General features: G+C 37.4%; 1 protein-coding gene across 11 annotated transcripts in view; it reads left to right on the forward strand.

The window, feature by feature from the left end:
- Synrg (synergin, gamma) overlaps positions 1-19,026 on the forward strand; it is a gene marked incomplete at its 5' end in the record, with an annotated part of 71,471 nt that continues 52,445 nt past the window's right edge. For 10 of the 11 annotated variants that reach the window (XM_013519166.1, XM_005393912.2, XM_005393914.2 and 7 more), the window contains 6 exon segments: positions 1-175; positions 6,333-6,373; positions 10,235-10,356; positions 15,040-15,170; positions 16,717-16,822; positions 17,377-17,488. In XM_013519166.1, the coding sequence (XP_013374620.1) occupies positions 6,337-6,373; positions 10,235-10,356; positions 15,040-15,170; positions 16,717-16,822; positions 17,377-17,488 (508 nt within the window). 11 annotated transcript variants of the gene reach the window in all.

Here is a 19,026-nt window from a genome sequence, read left to right on the forward strand (position 1 = left end):
AGGCTCGCGCGGCGGGCTGGGCGAATGCCGCAGCCGGGCTCCTCGCCGCCAGTCCTGGCTGCCGCTGAGGCCGCCAGGGGCTTCCCTTTTCCAGGGCTTTCTGGGCTCGACCATGGGTGTTGCGGGCAAGGCTGTGAAAAATCTGGGCACGAAGCAGGAGGAGCTGTCTCCGATTGTACGTGTGCGTTTTGTCTTTTCCTTCTATCCCGTCCTGTTCTTTGAATGTATTGTCTTAACACGGGACAAATAGCAGGACAGTCCGAAGACCTTTGAATTAGTAATTGTCTTGTGAGGGACCTCTTGTGTAACTCGAAAACTTGTCTCCCTCCTTTGTAAAGAGGCATTTAAAAACAAAGAAAATTCACTGAGCAGGAGTTTTGCCTGTATTACAACAAAGCCTCCAGAGTTTTATTTAGCCTTTAAGCAAATCTGCCTCTTATTTCAGTTAATTACTGCCTGTGGCTCTTATCCCCACAACGGTGGGAAGGAGATAAAACATTTGCAACTTGACAAGTTGTCATTTAAGGAAATATTTTATTGCAGGAAGTCTTCCCCCTACTTCTGTAATGACCTACTATGATTCAGTCTCACTGGTCAACACATACTGCACACACATCGGGAGGTAAAGCTAGCTTTTTCTGTTCAGTATCCTAACTTATCGTTGGAGAACAAAGTGTTCGTTTTTTTACAGTAGTTCATGAACACTATAAAAGTGTAAGGTCTTTTAAAGTTACTACCTCTTGCCTGTGCTTGATACATGCTAGGAAAAATAAACCACCTGTGCGTGGCCCCATTTTTCGCTATTTCATTAGTTTTTCATGAATTCCTAGCTGGAGAAGAGAAATATACATTACACCTCTCCATTTCATTCCATATATGATGACAGTGTCCTATGTGGTATTAATTTAATGAAGCATATGGTTAATAATGGCACCAAGTTCTAGGAAAATAGAAACTTACAGTTTGGTCTTCCAGGCCCAAATTTTTATTTCTTTTTAATTGGGTGGGAAGGACCTCAGGTGCAGGAAGTTGATAGGATTTCTCATTTTGTTTTACAGTATTTTAATTTCATTGACCCAGGGACATAGCTTTTTTTTTTCCTAAATATGGCCAGAATTTTGATAGAAATTACAATGATAGATTTAAATTTGTCTCTCCTGTAACTGTAGTAATATCAGCATTCGCAAATTCTAGAGGTTGCGTGGGAGACAAAAACAGTTACACTGACCCGAACTTTCAAAACATGGTAAGTACGTTACATATATTGGAAAATTTTTGAGGCTGAGTAGCTGTATGCTCAATAAAGAAAGAACATTATGGTTTTCAGAGAGCAGTAGTAAGAGCCAAAGTTATTTTGTAAGGAACCTAACGTTGTGGTCGCCGAAGTATATTTTAACAACAAAGAAAAAAGGAACCTCTCTAAGCTTTTTATGGAGAAAATTAATCAACTAGATGGAACTAACCGTATTTTTAGGTACTTCTCTTTATTGTAAGACATTAAGCAAAAAGCAGTAGCAATTTTCAGGTTTAATATTAGCCTATCTTTGATTGGTATCCTGAATGGGCTACTTTAGAATAAATGGTAGAGATATATAAAGGACATTTGCCCAAGATGGAAGTATATATTTTTAAATCAAGACAGAAAAGAAGAGTTAAGAGATCTGGATTAGACACTGAATGACTGCATGTGTAAGACAGTGTTCTTGATGCTTATTTATTCAAAAGATACCCAAAACATGTCCCCATGTTAGGAAAGTGAAGAGAGTAAGTGTAGTATTCTTTCCTCCTCTAGCACTTTTTTTTCCTTGAGACAAGTGCTAGCTACGTAGTTCAGGTTGGCCCCAAATTCACTATGTAGCCCAGGCTGGCCTCAAACTCACAGCAATCCTCTTACCTCAGCCTCCCAAGTGCCTGGACTACAGGTGTGCAGGTACGCCCCACCACGCCTGGCCTCTAGCGCTCTTATTTCCTGCCCTTTTATAAACTCTCTTCCTTCTTTCCCTCCTACCCTTCCTTCCTCCCTTCCTTTCTTCCTTCTTTCCTTCCTTCCTTCCTTCTCTACTAGAGATTGAACAAAGGGGTGCTCTACTAATAAGTTGCATCTCCAGCCCTATCTGTCTATCTATCTATCTATCTATCTGTTTATTTTGAGACAAGATCTTGCTAAGTTGCCCAAGCTGGTCTCAAACTTATGATTCTTCTCAGCCTTCTTAGCACCTGAAATTGCACATTTGTGTCCTAGCACCTAGCTCTTTTATAAACTCTTTGAGGACCTCCTCATCTTTCTATCTTCCACCACTTCTAGCTATTCTGGTACATTTTTAAAAATGTATTTAGTTTCACCTGTATTGAAAGCAAATTGTATGTCGGCTGGGGCACTCGGAGGAAGAGGAAGGGATGAAGAGATTGTCATAGAAGTGGGAAGGTGTAGTGAACGCTTATGGAAACAACATACCTGTGGTGCCAGATTAGTTGTACTAAGTGGGCATAATAATTTTGAGATAAAACTGAGAGAGAAAGTTGTGCCCAGAACTGAGAATAGGGGCTCACACCTATAATCCTAGTGCTAGGGAGGCTGAGGCAGGAGGATTGAGAGTTCAAGGCCAGCCTGAACTACTTGTACATAGTGAGACCCTGTCTCAGAAGACAGACAAAGAAAGGGAGGAAGGGATGATGGAAGGGGGAAAAGAGAGGGAGGGAAAATAAAGTTGTACTCAACCTTAAGGAGGAGACCTTAAGGTTAAGCTAAGGGAATTCTGTTTACAGGAGCAATTGTGGGGAAACCAGTACAGTTTTGACCCTAGGCACGCATCATAACCTGCACTGCATTCGATGGATTAGAAACCACAGAAGCTGGAGGTGGGGCGATCCATTAGGAAGTCTTTTATTTAGGAATAATGAGAAGTGAAGACTCTTAGCAAATCTAGGTTAGTAGCAAAGTGACTGAAAAGAAATAATGGGGGGCAGTGAGCATGTGACAAATAGAGCTCGCAAGTCTGCTTTGATACTGAGACTTCAGCAGTATGTGAATTAGTCTTCCACCCTTGAAATCAAACTAGTAGTCACTGCTGCTCAGTTTTTTGCCCCACTTTTGCTGTCTTATCAATATCTTAGATGCTTGACTGGCCAGGCTTTATCATGTTGATATTGGTTGTCTAAACATTTCAGAGAATCATGAAAATAGTACTTGGGTCACCAGGCGATCTGGATTGCTGAGTTGTTACCTGTTATGTTTATCAGTAGTGTTCTTAATTTTGTTTTTGTTTGGTGGTGTTTTTGCAGTACTGGGATTGAACCCAGGGCCTTCACTGAGCTACATCCTCAGCCTTTTTTTTTTTAATTTTGAGGCAGGATCTTGCTAAATTGCTAATTTGCCCAGGCTGGGCTGGGATTCGGGAGCCTCCTGCCTTAGCCTCCCAGAGTGCTGGGATTACAGGTGAGGGCCACTCTTCCCAGCTTGTTTTATAGTTTAAGTAGCCTTTATACATATGTAACATATATTCTTATCTACATAGTTGTCTTAGTTGGAACCTTGGCAAACTTTCAGGTCTATGTCCTCTGTTGGCAGAGGGGAAAGCAGACAGGATGGTGAAGGAGATGGCATAGATTCATATTTCCTTTTGACACAGAGAAAGAAGAAATATAGCTACAGTTTCTAGTTAGTACTAAGCCACTGAACCATACTAGTAATTTTAATCTTTAAAGCTGATATTAGAAAGTCTTGACAAGTTGATTACTTAAATGCATGTGTTGCTACTAAATTTATCAATCTTTGTATATGAGCAATATCTTTAAAAACAAAGCACTACTATATTTCATCTTTAGTTTTATGTATTTGATCCAGTTAAGAGAGCCAAGTGTGGTGGCACATCCCTGTAATCCCAGCTACTCAGAAAGCTGAGGCCAAGAGGGGACTTGAGCCCAGGAGTTCAAGACCAACCTGGGCAACATAATGAGACCCTCCCCCATCTCAAAAACAAACGAACACGAAAAACAACCCATTACTTATCAATACATCTTGTGTGCAGTTCGAAAGCCGTTCACTCTAGGCTTCTCTGAGTACAGACCTGCTTGTCCACAGCAGAATTTGGCAGTGATCCAGACTCTACAGTGCTATAACACACAACTAGCTAGCTATCCAACTAGAACTCTAAACTACATAAAATTGTTTTTAAAAATTAAAACATTTTAGAGCCAAGAGACTCTAAAAGTTTAGTTTTTAGCCTTTTCCTGGGAAGGGGGACTTCTGTAATAGAAAAATGGAAGGGCAAATAAATTTGATGTATAGTTCTTAGATTTCACTAGATTCTCTAAAGACTATTTAGAAACCTCCCTTCAAATCCTTGACTTCCACATTAACCTTTCTCATTCAAAAGATTTTCTTCCTTGATTTATCCCCTTTTTCTTTCCCTGTAATCTCACAGAATGAAGTCCTCTTCCTTTTCAAATTATATATCTTGCTATCTTGTTATTCGTTTGTCTCCCAAATCTTTCTTCCTATAGGTGTCTTCCTCTTCCTTTGTTGAAACTCAAAGACTATTATTTTCAAAGAAATCATTTCCTTAATATTCATTCTGCGCAGCTGGCAACAGTGGAAATGAAAATGGTGCAGTCACCGTGGAAAACAATTTGGCGGTTTCTCAAAAAGTACACATAAAAGTACATGACTTAACAATTTTAGGTGTATAGCCAAAAGGAACTGAAAGAGTTCAGACAGATACTTGTAGACCAGTTCTCATGACAGCATTATCCACGTCAGCCAAAGAGTGGAAAAAGCCCCAGTATCAGTCAGGAAGTGAATGGATAAACAAATCTATACCTAAAGTGGAATATTATGCAATCATAAAAAAATTTAAATGCATGCTACAATATAGGTGAACTTTGAAAATATTTATCTACATGAAATAAGGCAGGTATAAAAGGACAAATGTTGTATGATTCTACTTACATACAGTATCTATAACAGACAAATTTAGAGACAAAAAGGTAAAACAGTGTTTACCAGGGGCTGGGGATGGGAGAGTGGAATAATGGGGTGTTATTGTTTAATGGATACAGAGTTTCTGTTGGGATTAATTTGTGGAAGTGGATAGCAGTACTAGTCACACAATTTTGTAAGGATCCTTAATGCTATTGAGTTGTGCACTTAAAAAGGATTAAAATGGATTTTTTTTTTTTTTTTTTTTTTTTTTTTTTTTGAGACAGTCTCGCTGTGTAGTTCAGGCTGGCCTTGAATTGACTGTGTAGCTCAGGCTGGCCTTGAACTGCCTCAGCCTCCCAAGTGCTAGAACTACAGGCTTGTGCCACCACACCTGGCCAAAATAAAACATTTTAAAGGCCCTCTTCAATCTGGTTGCTTTTTAATCCCATATTTTACAGTTAACAGAGCTTTTGCCCAAACTACCTAGTGTGCCTCCACTTCCTTTAAGATTCAGCTCAACTACTACCTCCACAAAATTTCCCAAAATATAACCTATTAAAATTAATCTTTCTGTTTTCATCTCTGTTAGTATTTTGGACTTCACTTAAAGCAGTTAGCGTATTTATCCTGTGGTATAATAATACGGTTGCACTTTGTCTTCAGAATTGCGACCTGTTTCAGTCCTTTTTATATAGTACTCAATAAATATTCACTGAATGGAAGCCAGCCCTGCCATTTTATGGGTGGACAAATTGGAAACTGATATGCATGCATCCTCTGGATATTTAATCTGTGTTAGTTTTGGGCAATTCAGTATTGTACTGCATGTGACTTGAGTCCATACATAAGTGAAATAAATCAGCCTCGCATATGTAAACATTGTATTGTCTCCCTAGTATAGGAAGCTGAAAGAGTAAATAAGACCCAAAATGTACAATAGATATTGTGAAATGGGAAGAAAATGCTCAAAAGGAAAGAGAAACTGGAATGGGGGAAAGGAGAAAAGAAGGAAGGGAAAAGGAAAAAATATATATGTGTGTGTGTGTATATACACACAAGATAGTTAAGAGTTATTCTACTAATTGGTATTAGCTCATTGAAAGGAAAGGTATATGCCTGTATTGCTTGATCAGTTTTTCATGCCTATATCTTTTAATATGAACAACTATGTTGAAGATAACAGTATGCAATGTACTAACCATTGTTACTCTCCTACAATCTTGTTTTGAAATTTTATACCATTGTTTTTATTGTTTATTTTTCTTTAAAATAAAAAAAATTATATTCAGTATTGTACTACCAAACAGACACCAGGCTCTGACTATGATTCTTTTATTCATGTAAAGAATTAAGTTTTATTCCAAATCTTTTTATGTATGAAGATCATGATATGTTTTTATTCTGTTTTCAGCTTCATGTTTCCTGTTGCGGGTACAATAAGACCCTCTCAAGGTATGTGAAAGCTTAAATTTTGAACTTTTGTTTTTCAGTATTGCGGAACTTAGTGATTAAGTGGGTAAATAGTAAGTTCTATTGCTACCAAATATAGTAAAATTTTCCTTTAATCTTCTTTGTTTTTGTTTTATTTTTAAGGTAGGGTCTCGCTTTGTAGTTCCAACTGGCCTTGAACTTACTACGTAGCCCAGGCTGGCCTCAAACTCACAGTGATCCTCCTGCCTCAGGCTCCCAAGTGCTGGGATTACAGGCATACATCACCATGCCTGGCTAATTTTCCTGTAATCTTAACCCTGTATGACAACTACTCCTAAAATTTCTCAAAAAATGTTTAATTTGGAAAGTAATAAGGATCAGTCCTCATTTCTCTCAAAACTTAAATATCACAGACTGTTATTTGACCTTAGAGATGGAGACTTTTAACAAGAACACTGAAAAGAATCAGATAATACAATTGCAATGAACTGTAATTCCCTTAGTGATATCTTTCTCCTTTTGTTTTTTTTTTCTCCCACATTGTTAGTGCCATAGAGCAGGAGCCACATATGTTTAAGCTGATCAGTATCTCCAGCACTCAGCACACAGATAGAACATAATAGCTTCCCTGTAGGTATTTGTTAAATGAATAAACTTCTCTAGTTAGTTTACACCATCATATTTTCTTATGCAGTATGATCTCATAATATTCTTATAAATAAAAGAGATGACATTTTCTGATGTAAAATATTTGTTTTATTCTTTGAAATTTCTCCACCAAGTATGCCCCTTCTCTTTGGTTTTAGAACCAATGCCCAACAATATCAATTCTAGCTGTGGCATCAAAGAAACAGTAGTGAAGGCTATAATGCTGACTCATACCACGTGTAACTGGAACGTGAGACCTAGGGAAGGATGAGGACTGTGTTAGCCTTCTCTTGCTTCTTTCTGCTCACTTTGTCCTCTCCAGCATATCCTTCCCCTCAGCTCCCATGCCAGACTGCTTCTGGAAACTGGCCCTTCTCACAAAGCCAGTGGTTATGGCAGCCTTGTTAGAGAAACAGACTCCAAGGCTACCAACAGCGATGAAAGATAAAGAGCGGCCCAGTAACAGGTGGTCAGTGGCTCATGCTGACTTTGTCTCCATTTATAATCAGTGATGGAGGTTGAGTTTCAGGTAAATTTTTCCGAGGATCAGTTGTATTCTTTTCATTGTGTTCACATTTATGCATTATTTAAGCTATCTGTAATTACCTGTGTCCCAGATTTAGAGCAAATGGCTAGAGATCTTTTGTTCTTTAAGAAGGTATTACAGAGTTATATCAGGTGTGGTTAATTATTTTGCATTTTTAGAAACTTTTAAGTAAAAATGTGCATATGGGGCAAAAAATTCAACAAGAAATCCCAAATGCTAGTGAGTAGTTTTTGTCCTGGACTTTGGAATTGTTTTGGAGATTTTAAAAAATAAGTATGTTAGAATGGACTTTTTGATAATTTGAAGGCTTTAATTTATGCTCAGATCATTTCTAAAAACGTGTAAGACCCCAACTTGAGGTGTGGCCATAAAATCATGAGTTCTTGAACAGAATACAGGAAAGAAAACATGTATCTTTCACTTGAAACACTTCTTTTTTTGTGATGCTGGGGATTGAACCCGGGATTTCACACATGCTAAGCATATGCTGCCCAGCCCCTTTTTTCCCCTAGCCCTGTAAAAACAATTTTTTAAAAAAATTTTGCTAAGGGCCCTTGCTAAGGTCCTCAAATTGGTCTCAAGCTTTTGATCCTCCTACCCCTGCCTCCCAAGTAGCTGGGAATATAGGCATGAGCCCTGCACCTGGCTTCACTACAAACACTTTTATGCATTAAATAGCATACCAAATACCCTGGTTACCTATTCAAAAATTAAATCAATTAAAATGAATAAAACTTTAGGTGTGAAGGACAGGAAGAAAAATATCTTTCTGTGGCTATATTTAATCTGTTCCTTTTACTTCTCCATGACACCTCAACATCTTTGCATTTGATGTTTCTCTGTCTGAAATATTTTTTTTCAGATATCTACATGATTTGTTCTCTTCCTTAAGAAAAGTGCTCAAATGCCACCCTGTTGGAGAGACCTTCTCTTGACTGTCCTGTATAAAAGAACAGCCACTCCGTTTCCTGACTCGCCCTTTTCCCCTTACCTTAAATTTTTTCCCTAATTTTTAACCATTACCTAACATGTAGTTTGTTAAATTTTTATTTTTATTTTATTTTTTCAGTGCTAGGACTTGAACCTAGGGCCTTCACACTGAGCTATATCCCCAGCCCGTTTTATTTTTTATTTTGAGTGTCTTGCCAAGTTGGGTAGGCAAGACTCAATTTATGATCCTCCTGCCTCAGCTTCCTAGAGTTCTGGCATTGCAGTCACAGGCTACCATGCCCTGCTTGTTTTTTAAAATTATCTGCTCTAGTATAGTGTATATTCCTTGGGGGCAAATACCTGGTTTTGTTCATTGCTAAATGATTGAATGAATAAATAGCCTGCCTATAGTAGCTAGTACTTAAAATTAGTGCTTGTGAAATTAAGCTAGGTATAAGTACCCTAGAAAATAAAAACTGCAAGATAAATGTTGTATACTTTCTAAATCTTTATTATTTAAACTTGATTTAAAAATAATTTCTAGTTCTAGTAAAACCAACAGAACTGTAGCATGTGATAAAAATGCAAAATTAGAATACTGTGAAAAGTGTACTCAATCTGTAGAGTGGTTTTGTTTTATTCAGTATCATATAGCAAGCATACAGAACTGTGCCTTACCTATGCTAGGCAGTAGTGTTTATTAAATCCCAAAGCAGTTGTACTATATTCATTTTCCTCTGCTCTTGAGAACATAGTACTTTACTGATAACGTTTGGGAGATACTACTCTAAATCATACTTTCCCGATAGTTTTCCCGTCGTTGCGTCATATACTCTACATGCCAAAGTATGCTGTTTATGTTAGGAAGAAGTAGAAAAATAACATTTCCTTGACACATTGAGTATTAAACAGTTTTACAAATGAAAAGCTAAGGCACAGAAAGAAGTTAAGCAAATTGCCCAAGGTCCCAAAGCTAGGAAGTGGCACTTCTGATTGGCTTCCAGAGTCCATGTTCTTAACTGTTATTGGATTAGTTATCTGCTGTCACTTAACAGTTTACCCCAAAATTTCAAAAAGTAAACAGTATATCATACTGTGCTATGGGTGAGGAATGAGAGTGGCCTTTGTGGATGGTCTGGCTCAAGGCCTCTCATGAGGTTGCAGTAAAGACATGAGCCAGAAGAACTTCAGTCATCTGAAGGTTTCACAGGGGTAGAAGTTCTGCGGCCAACATGGCTTATTCACATAGATGGCAAAGCCATGGTGCTTTTGGCAGGAGGCCTTACTTCCTTACCATATGGATTCTCCAGAGGACAACGTGAATGTTACCATGCCACAGAAGAGGCTTTCCCCAGAGCAAGGGCTGTCATTTCCATAATATCTTATCGGTTGTACGGGTTCATTGTGCAAGGGAATGGCACAAGTATGTGAGTACTAGGAGGCAGAAATATTTAGTGGCCGTCTTGAAGGCAAAGTACCAGAATTCAGCCATTCTATTCCTTTTTCAATGTGCTTACAAATTCTGCAGAACAGACACTGTGTTCTTTTTACAGATGAAGTTTTTGTGGCTCATCTAGGATAATACAACTAAGTAAATGATAGAGTTGGAATTTATACTCTGTCTCATTAGGAACCTGTACATCTTCTACCCACTATGCTGTCTCTCAGTTCAAGTACCAAGTCCCCTAGGTACTTGTGCTTTTAAGGAAACAAACTTTAAAACATACTGATTTTAATACTGCATTCATGTTTTCTAGCAGGCCTAATGCCAATGCAGCAACAAGGATTTCCTATGGTCTCTGTCATGCAGCCTAATATGCAAGGCATGATGGGAATGAATTACAGCTCTCAAATGTCCCAAGCACCAATTGCTATGCAGGTAATTGCTTTCATGGTTGTTTCTTTATATATGTATTGTTTGTTGTTAGGTGTCTACATTATTTATATATTTAGAGATGGCATCTTGTTATGTTGCCCAGGGTGGCTTTGAACTCCTGTGCTTAAATGATTCTCCTATCTCAGTCTTCCAGGTAGCTGCAACTAAAGGCATGTGCCATAGTCCCCAGCATCTTCTTCTTTTTTTTTCCCCCTGTATGGAGATCAAACGTAGTGCTTTAGGCATGTAAGGCAAACATTCTAAAAATCATAATAATGTGAGTTATTGGAACTAGCAAAATAGACTGTGAAGCTACTTTTTCATAATCTAAGAAATAAAGGCAAAAGTAGAAAAAAATTGGCAGAGAATTTAAAGTTATTAAAAAGTGATACAGCAGATTTAAGCAGTTTCAAAATTGAAAAGTAACCCCCAAAAGGAAATCTTGCCTGTAATTCCAGTGCTCTGGGAAGCTGAAGTAGGAGGCTTACAAATGAGACTTCATGAGACTCTATTTCACGAAGTGGGGATGGGGTGGCTCAGTGCCAGGGCCCTGGGTTCACTCTCCAGTACAAAAAAAATTGTATGGACGGTTTAGGAGATTAGAACTAGCTACAGAATTAGCTGAAGTTAGGTCAGGTGACACTGTCTAGAATGCAGACAAAATGAAAAGGGAAAAAATATGGTAGTTTTTTTGCTTTTGTTTGCAGTATTGGGAACAGAACCCAGGGCCTTTGGCACTGAGCTGCATCTACATCCCCATTCCCAGCCTACTTCTGTTTTTTAAAACTTTTTAAAAATTTTTTTTATTTTAAAGAGAAAAAACAAAATAACAAAGACAAAAACAAAACACAAAAACTATAAAAATGGTACAGAATTTCAAAACAAGATGATAGGAAATCAGTAATGGTTATTGTATTACTTATTGTTACCTTCAGAGTAGTTGCTCAGATTATCAGATATAGGTATGCAAGATTGATCAAACAATTAAATATTAACTATTCCTTTCAATAAACCAATAGAAATTAGTCGTACAATTATCTTAGCTACCTTTGTGTATGTGTGTATATATATGATATATATATATTTCCCTTCTTTCTTTTCTCCTTTCCCTCATCCCAGTTGTTCTTTCCTATTGAGTAGTTTCTTTCCCTTTTACAATATCACACCCTATTAAAAAGCTTAATACAACAAAAGAAATCACCAACAGAGTGAAAAGACAACCCACAGAGTGGGAAAACATTTTAGCTAACTGCCCCTCAGACAAAGGACTTATATCTAGAACATATAAAGAGTTGAAAAAACTCAGACCTACCCAAATTCAAACACCGAATCCAAAAGTGGGCATCTAAGATGAATACACACTTCTCAGATGAAGAAATACAAATGGCAAATAAATACATGGAAAATATGTTCAACATCATTGGTCATTCAAGAGACGCAAATTAAAACAACACTGAGATTTCATCTCATCCCAGTAAGAATGGCTACCGTCAAAAAATCAACCAACAAATGCTGGCTGTGGGGCAAAGGAACCCTTCTGCACTGTTGGTGGCAATGTAGACTGGTGCAGCCACTTTGGAAATCAGTGTGGAGATTCCTCAAAAAATTACAATTAGAGGTCCCTTTTAACTCAGCCATTCCCTTTCTGGGTATTTTCCTAGAAGAGTTAAATACATCATACCACAGCAATATATGTGCACCCATGTTTATTGTAGCACAATTTGTCATAGCAAAATCTTGAAAACAACCCAAATGCCCGTCAACTGAGGAGTGAATTAAAAAATGTGGTATTTTTATATAATGGAGTATTGTATGGAGTATTACTCAGCTATAAAGAAAGATAAATTCAAGGCTTTTATAGGTAAATGGATGCACCTAGAGACCATACTCATAAGTGAAATGAATCAGACCCGCATGTGTAAACGCCATATTGTCTCCCTAGTGTAAGAATCTGAAAGAGTAAATAAAACCTCCCTCCTTTTTTGAGGCAGGTTCTTGCTAAGTTTCCCAGGCTGGGCTTGAACTTAAGATCCTCCTGCCCCATCCTTCCAGGGTGCTGAAATTACAGGCATGTGCCACTATGCCCAGCTGTAAGTGAGATTTTGAAGATATAATGAAAAAAACCTAATAAATGTTTAGTTCTAATCCTAGAAAGAAAAAAATAAGAAAGTAAATCAGAAGACATAATGGCAGAGAAGTTTCCTGAACTGTGGAAAGGCACTGATCCACAGATTCAGGAAACCTAATAACTGTAAGCATGATTATATTTAGTATCTGTTGCCATCTAGTAAGTTACTCCAAAATTTAGTAGCTTTTTTTAAGAGTAGGAAAATGTATTGGAGAAAAGGAATGGGGAATGAGGAATAGAAATAGCTCCGGAGAGACAGGAGGAGTCCTGAATGGGTTGCCCAATTTAGTACCTTAAAATAGCAATAGAACATAAAAAAACCTATTTATAGAAGTAATAGCAGAAAACTTTCCAGACATGGAAAGCAATTTAACATACAGATGAGTGAGATATTTAAAACCCCAAATAGCATAGTCGGAAAAAAAAAAAAAAACAACTTCATGCCACATCACAATTAAAATACCAGAAATCTAACATAAGAACAGAATCTTAAAAGCTAGGAAAAGAACAGCAAGGTACCTATAAAGGGAAATCCATTAGAATTAAAGCAAACTTCTCACATAAACCTTAAAAGCAAGGAAAGCTTGGAATGAAGTATTTCAAGCCCTGAGAGAAAACAACTTCCAACCCAGAGTGATATATCCTGAAAAAATTATCTTTCAAAATTAATGGAGATGCTGGGGATATAGCTCAGTGGCACAGTGCCTGCCTGGCAAGTGCAAGGGCGATTCCTGGTACCAAAAATAAATAAATAAATAAATAATAATAATGGAGAAAATAACAGCAAATATCTCAATTTTCCTGTGGGCTTTAGCTGGGTTGTTCTGGCTTTGAGGTGTCTCGTGGGGTTTTAGTCAAGAGGATGACTGGGGCTACATCTTCTAAAGACTTGATTGAGGTTAGGGGATCTGTGTCCAGTGGTCCCATTCAAATGGCTGGCAGTTAAATGCTGTCTGTTGGCTTCTGTTCCTAGGTGGACCTCTAGTTCCACATACAGCAAATGATTTGAGAGATGATGTCAGAAAGTGCAGTGTGTAGTTTTTTGTTTGTTTGTTTGTTTTTGTTTTTTTTTTTCTGGTACCGGGAATCAAACTCATGACCTTGCGCTTACCAGGCAGGCGCTGTGCCGCTGAGCTAAATCCCCAGCCCCTTGCAGTGTGTTTTATGGTGTAGCCACACTTGACCATTTCTCCAACAGGACTGTACTGGGACTGCTACACAAGGGGGTGAATACCAGAGAGTGAGAATAAATAAATAGAAGCTCTTACATCCAGATATATTCTAAAGGAACTAGGAGACCACACCAAGGAATTGACAACTAAGGGAATTAACAATGTTACAAGGCCATTTAATCAGGGAACCTGAGCTAGAAAAGAAGTGAAGCCATGGGGAAGATGATGGATAGTGGGAAAAATGGCCAGATTAACAAATGGGAAGTGTTAATGTGAGGAGAATTGCTCGTGTAGATGAACCGAAGGGATAGGAGGTACTATTGTGGGATACTTAAAATCAAGAATTTGGACACGTGCAGTTATTGATGCTGATAGGTCAAGGACGTGACCGTAGATTGGGAAGATGGCCTGGTATGCTGGTATGATTGTGTGAGGAGTTCAGAGACCTCAGACCTAAGGCCATAGTGCTTCGATGAGTCATCCACATAACTGTTGACATCACCAACAGCAGTTTAGGGGTAGAATGAAAGAAAACAACGTTCTGAAGTCTCTGATTGAAAAATGAGGAAGTTGGAGGTCTGTAGATGACATGAATGAGGTACAGTAGTAAGTGATGGAAGTCCGTTGGCAAGAAATTAAAGTGTATTTAGGTTCTTTTTAACATAAGTGAGAAGAGGTTTAGAAGAAGCAAGGAGGAGTATTTCCTGTTTACAGGAAGTAAAGAAGAGAAGCAGTAATCTCCAAATGAGAGAGGTTCAGGAAGCAGCCAGGACAGAAGAGGAACCTCTCAGGAAGAAGGTTGAGGAATAGAACAGTTTTAACTGAAAGTCATTATTATCATTTTTAATCATCATTTTAATATAGATTTTGTGTTAAGCTGTTGTGCCATACTGTTATTTCTGGATGCTTCAAAACCTTGTTGAGTAAGTATATTTTGTTTTGTGTAAAAGAGTGGCTATCGTGCCTATGATAACATCAGAATATTTCATAGATATTGGAAATTCATTTGTAGAAAGACCCGCATATGCCAGGATCTTATTTATTGCTGGAAAATACCAAGGCATATTGGATGTGATACTTACTCTCAAAGCTTGTGGATTAGTGAGCTCAGTGTGTGGGTGCTTCCATACACAGCTTGGAGGATTTACATCCACACACACCCTTCAGACTATTAGCTGTGGTCACCTCTGAGACAGTGAAGAGAGTGAAGGGGCAAGATATTAAGAGGAGCTTTCTAGTTTTAGTTTAAGTTCCTTAAATATTTTATTAGAATATACCATACACTTTCCTAATGAAATATGAAGAAATAATTTGCGCAAATTACATTTTTCTTTGTTATAATTAAAAGGGAAAAAATGGATTTAAGCTTTTGTCTATTTCTTCTAGGCAGGGATACCAATGGGACCAATGCCAGCAGCAGGAATGCCTTATCTGGGACAAGCACCATTCCTGGGCATGCGTCCTCCAGGCCCGCAGTATCCTCCAGACATGCAGAAGCAGTTTGCTGAAGAACAGCAGTAAGAGACCTTCAGGATTCAAGCATAACATATTCATAATAGCAACTATTTCATCAACTGTCAGATGTTCTCTGAATCCAGATTTGAAACAATATAGTCAAGTTGCTTTTAAAACTCTTTGCTTAATATGCCTCTATTAGATTTAGAGCCAAAAGAATCCTTAGAGAGTTCCTACTTCAGACCTCTTAACATCTAGGGAAAGTGAGGTTCGGAGAAGTGAAGTGACTTGTCAATCCAGGTTACACAGTAACCAGCCAAGCCTGGACCCAAATGCAGGCCCCTGATTCTCAGAGCTTTACTCTTTCTCCTATAGACACTGCCTTCCCAAGAAGGCTTTCTTAATGTAGAAGCTATTTTTATGTTTTTCTGTCTCACTGAGGTTTTGTTTTGTTTTGGTTTTTTGAGATAGGATCTTACCATGTAATCCGGGCTGGCCTTAAACTCAGGATTCTCCGGCCTCAGCCTCCTGAGTACTGGCATTTCAGGCATGCACCACCATGCTGGGCTGCCTCCCTAATCTTGACATTACTTTAGTTTTTTGTTTTGTTTTGTTTTGTTTTTTTGCTTTTTTACCACTTTATTCCAACCTGAGCACCTCAATATAAAACTAAACACTGGTGAACTGCTTTCCTTGCTAATTCTGAATTACTGTAAAATGTGCAGGAGGTCTGCTAAGAGTTTGATGCTTAAATAGATTAAGTCATCTGATGCATGGTAGATTTCATATAATGAAAATACCTAGAAATTAGTGCAATATACAGAACTTATCAAAATAAAGTGGACTTTGAAAAACAAGGCTGCAAGATAAATGTTACTAACATGGTAATATTAATGTTACAAATTACAGATACATTTCTTATTTTGGTTCTAGCCATGTAGGAACTGAAGCCACTTCTTTGCAAAGGGTGAGAGGAAGAATTAGCTGTTTTAGTAACCGTACACTTTGTAGACTTTTAAGCAACTCTAAAATACTACAGAAAAATAATAAACATACATGGAGGCTACAGTGCAGTACCCTATTTACAGTACAGCTGAAGATAAAATTTAAAGCAATCAAATTTGAATGTACATAATTGTTAGTGCACTGACTGTATTACGTCCAAAGGGAACAGAAGCCTCTTCCCCACCCCAAACAAGACCTGTGAAATGGCCTGTAGTGATTGAAAAACAAATCAGACACCTGGTTTGCTTCTTTTTTTGAAGGGCTCACATGAAGGGAACATTATTCATTAAAATGCATTTCTCAGTTTTCATATTGCTAAACAAGGTGGGAATCTTGATACTACTTTGCAGAGATTGTTTTCTCCCTTGCAAATTGGATAAGAAATAAATATGTGTGCATAATTTAAATCATTTTAGACTCATTTCCAATATTTGAGAATTAATATAGCAAGAAAACAGATTGTCATAAGAAAATTAGACATAATTAGCAGTGAAGGTTATAGTTCTAGAAATGCAAGATGATACTGCTGAAACTCTTAGTAGGAATCTAAATATAACAGTTAAGCCTTGCAGCTGGATCTTTATTGGGTTGCTTTTCCTTCAGAAAACGATTTGAACAACAACAAAAGCTTTTAGAAGAAGAAAGAAAAAGACGCCAGTTTGAAGAGCAGAAGCAAAAGCTTAGACTTTTGAGTAGTGTAAAACCCAAGGTAATATACTCACTACCTCTCCCATCCTAAAACACACACCCCGGATGTGCCTCCTTTCATTCATTCAGTGGATTTTGTCGCTGAGGTGCCAGCCCAAGCTCGGACTGTGATTGTTCTTTTCACTTTAATTTATCTACATCCTAAGAGAAAGCTTTTTCTCTTTCTGTAAATATTTTCTGTTGTTGATAAAAATAAGATATCAGCCATTAACTTCTCAGTTCTTTTTTACTACCATGGCAAACTTTATAACCCTTTTCTTGGGAAACATTAATCTTAAATTTAGTGATATGAAATGGATTTCTGTGGGAACCCTCACAGAACCCTTAATAGCTAAAAGTCCTATCCTGAAGTATTGGCTCTTTTAATATTTTTATCTTTCAAGTGCCATTTTATACTTTTGCTTTATGTACTTACCAGTGTCTTTCCAACATGGCAAATTCATTATCAGAAGTATGTCATAAGAATACTGGAAATACACTAATCTGTGCTTTTAATTTGGGAATGTTTAGGACAAAGCAAGATAAGTAAAGAGATATATTTTCATTGTCTCTTAGACGGGAGAGAAGAGTAGAGATGATGCTTTGGAAGCCATCAAAGGAAACTTAGATGGGTTTTCCAGAGATGCCAAGATGCACCCTACCCCAGCATCGCACCCTAAGAAACCAGGTAGTTTTAATTTTAAAAGGTGTTAAAATTTTTTTTCTTAGTGATTTATACCCATGGATTTAATTGACCACTACTTGTGTGGGAAGAATCAGTGCTGAACTTTTCCTTTGAGCTAAGTACAGATTTGGATGTTTAAAATTTACACTGTTTAAGTGATCTTGTTGGGATAACAACTATCTTCAGAGGGCAAAAAAACCTGTTTGTCTTCTGGTTAAGCGTGAATATGACCATTTCACTTGTAAATAAATCTTTATATAAATGAGTATATTAGCAATAGTAAAATCTGTTCACTCAAAGAAAATGTAATATAGAAATTTACTATTTCATTCTCATTGTTTTAAAATAATTTTACTTTTTATGAACTAGTTCAGATTTTATTATTGAATGTGATGAAGCTTGCAAATTCTTAAAATGTTTCATTTTTTAAAAATCAGGTTTGATAATGCTCCTCATAAAAGTTTAGTTTCTTTAGTAAATTTCTTTGTAGTTTTTTGTCATTGGGTAAGTAAGAAAAATACCTATTTAGAGCAGGGTAAAAGGGTGTTTTTGTTTTTTGTTATTGCTCAAAGCATTTGGCAGTTGAAATGAGTTTTCTCTTTGCATAGCTGTTCCTGTGTCCTTTTTTAAAGTTCAGTATTTTGACATTTTATTATCAACTTATTTAAAGAACAACATGCCATTAATAGGTGAATGGTTTTCATAAGTCATTCACCCAAGAAAGTACTCTACTCTTTTGGGAAGTCAGTGAACTTTACCTTAAAGTTATGATATGACATACAAGAGGTATTATGATACCTCTTGTATGTCATATCAGTAGAAAATAATTTGATACTGTCATTGTTACCAATTCTTGATTTTTCTGGGACAGCTTGACTCTGTCCTATTAATTATACTGGTCAAATTATATACTAGATTCCCATTCCAAAAAGAGGCCCACAATATACACCAGGATTGAAAAGAGAATGGAGCAATCAAATTGAGATCTGAAAGGAAAAACATTTCTACAAATGAAAATTATAAGCCAAATAAAATTATCAAGAAGTGACTTAAGACTAGACACTTGCGAGGTAATACTAAAACTCCACTTGGCACTGAACTTTAAAAAAAGGACAGGAAGCCAGAGAGATATGATCATTGTTAGGTCAAACTCTATTCATATAGAATGCCCTTTTCAGCATCCAGCTGTGAAATACTGAGAAATACTCATTGTTAAGAAATAAATTGGTGTTAACTGGGCATGGTGGCGCACACCTGTAATCCCAGCACTTGGGAGGCTGAGGCAGAAAGAGTGCCATGAGTTCAAGGCCAGTCTAGGCTACATAGTGAGTTCAAGGACAGCCTGAACTACATAGCAAGACCCTGTCTCAAAGAAACAAAAGAGAGAAAGAGAGAGAAAAAAGGAAAGAATTAGTGCTTTGAGGTTCAAATCTCCGGAGTTCAGTGAACATATTTACAGTTTACAAATTTCTAGTTACTAGAAATTCATGCTAACATAGAAAAAGATTGATCTGAAGCAACCCCAAGAAGATCCCAGAGCC

The sequence above is a fragment of the Chinchilla lanigera genome, unplaced genomic scaffold (genome assembly GCF_000276665.1).
Source record: "Chinchilla lanigera isolate Chin_1 unplaced genomic scaffold, ChiLan1.0 scaffold00050, whole genome shotgun sequence".
Taxonomy (NCBI): domain Eukaryota; kingdom Metazoa; phylum Chordata; class Mammalia; order Rodentia; family Chinchillidae; genus Chinchilla; species Chinchilla lanigera.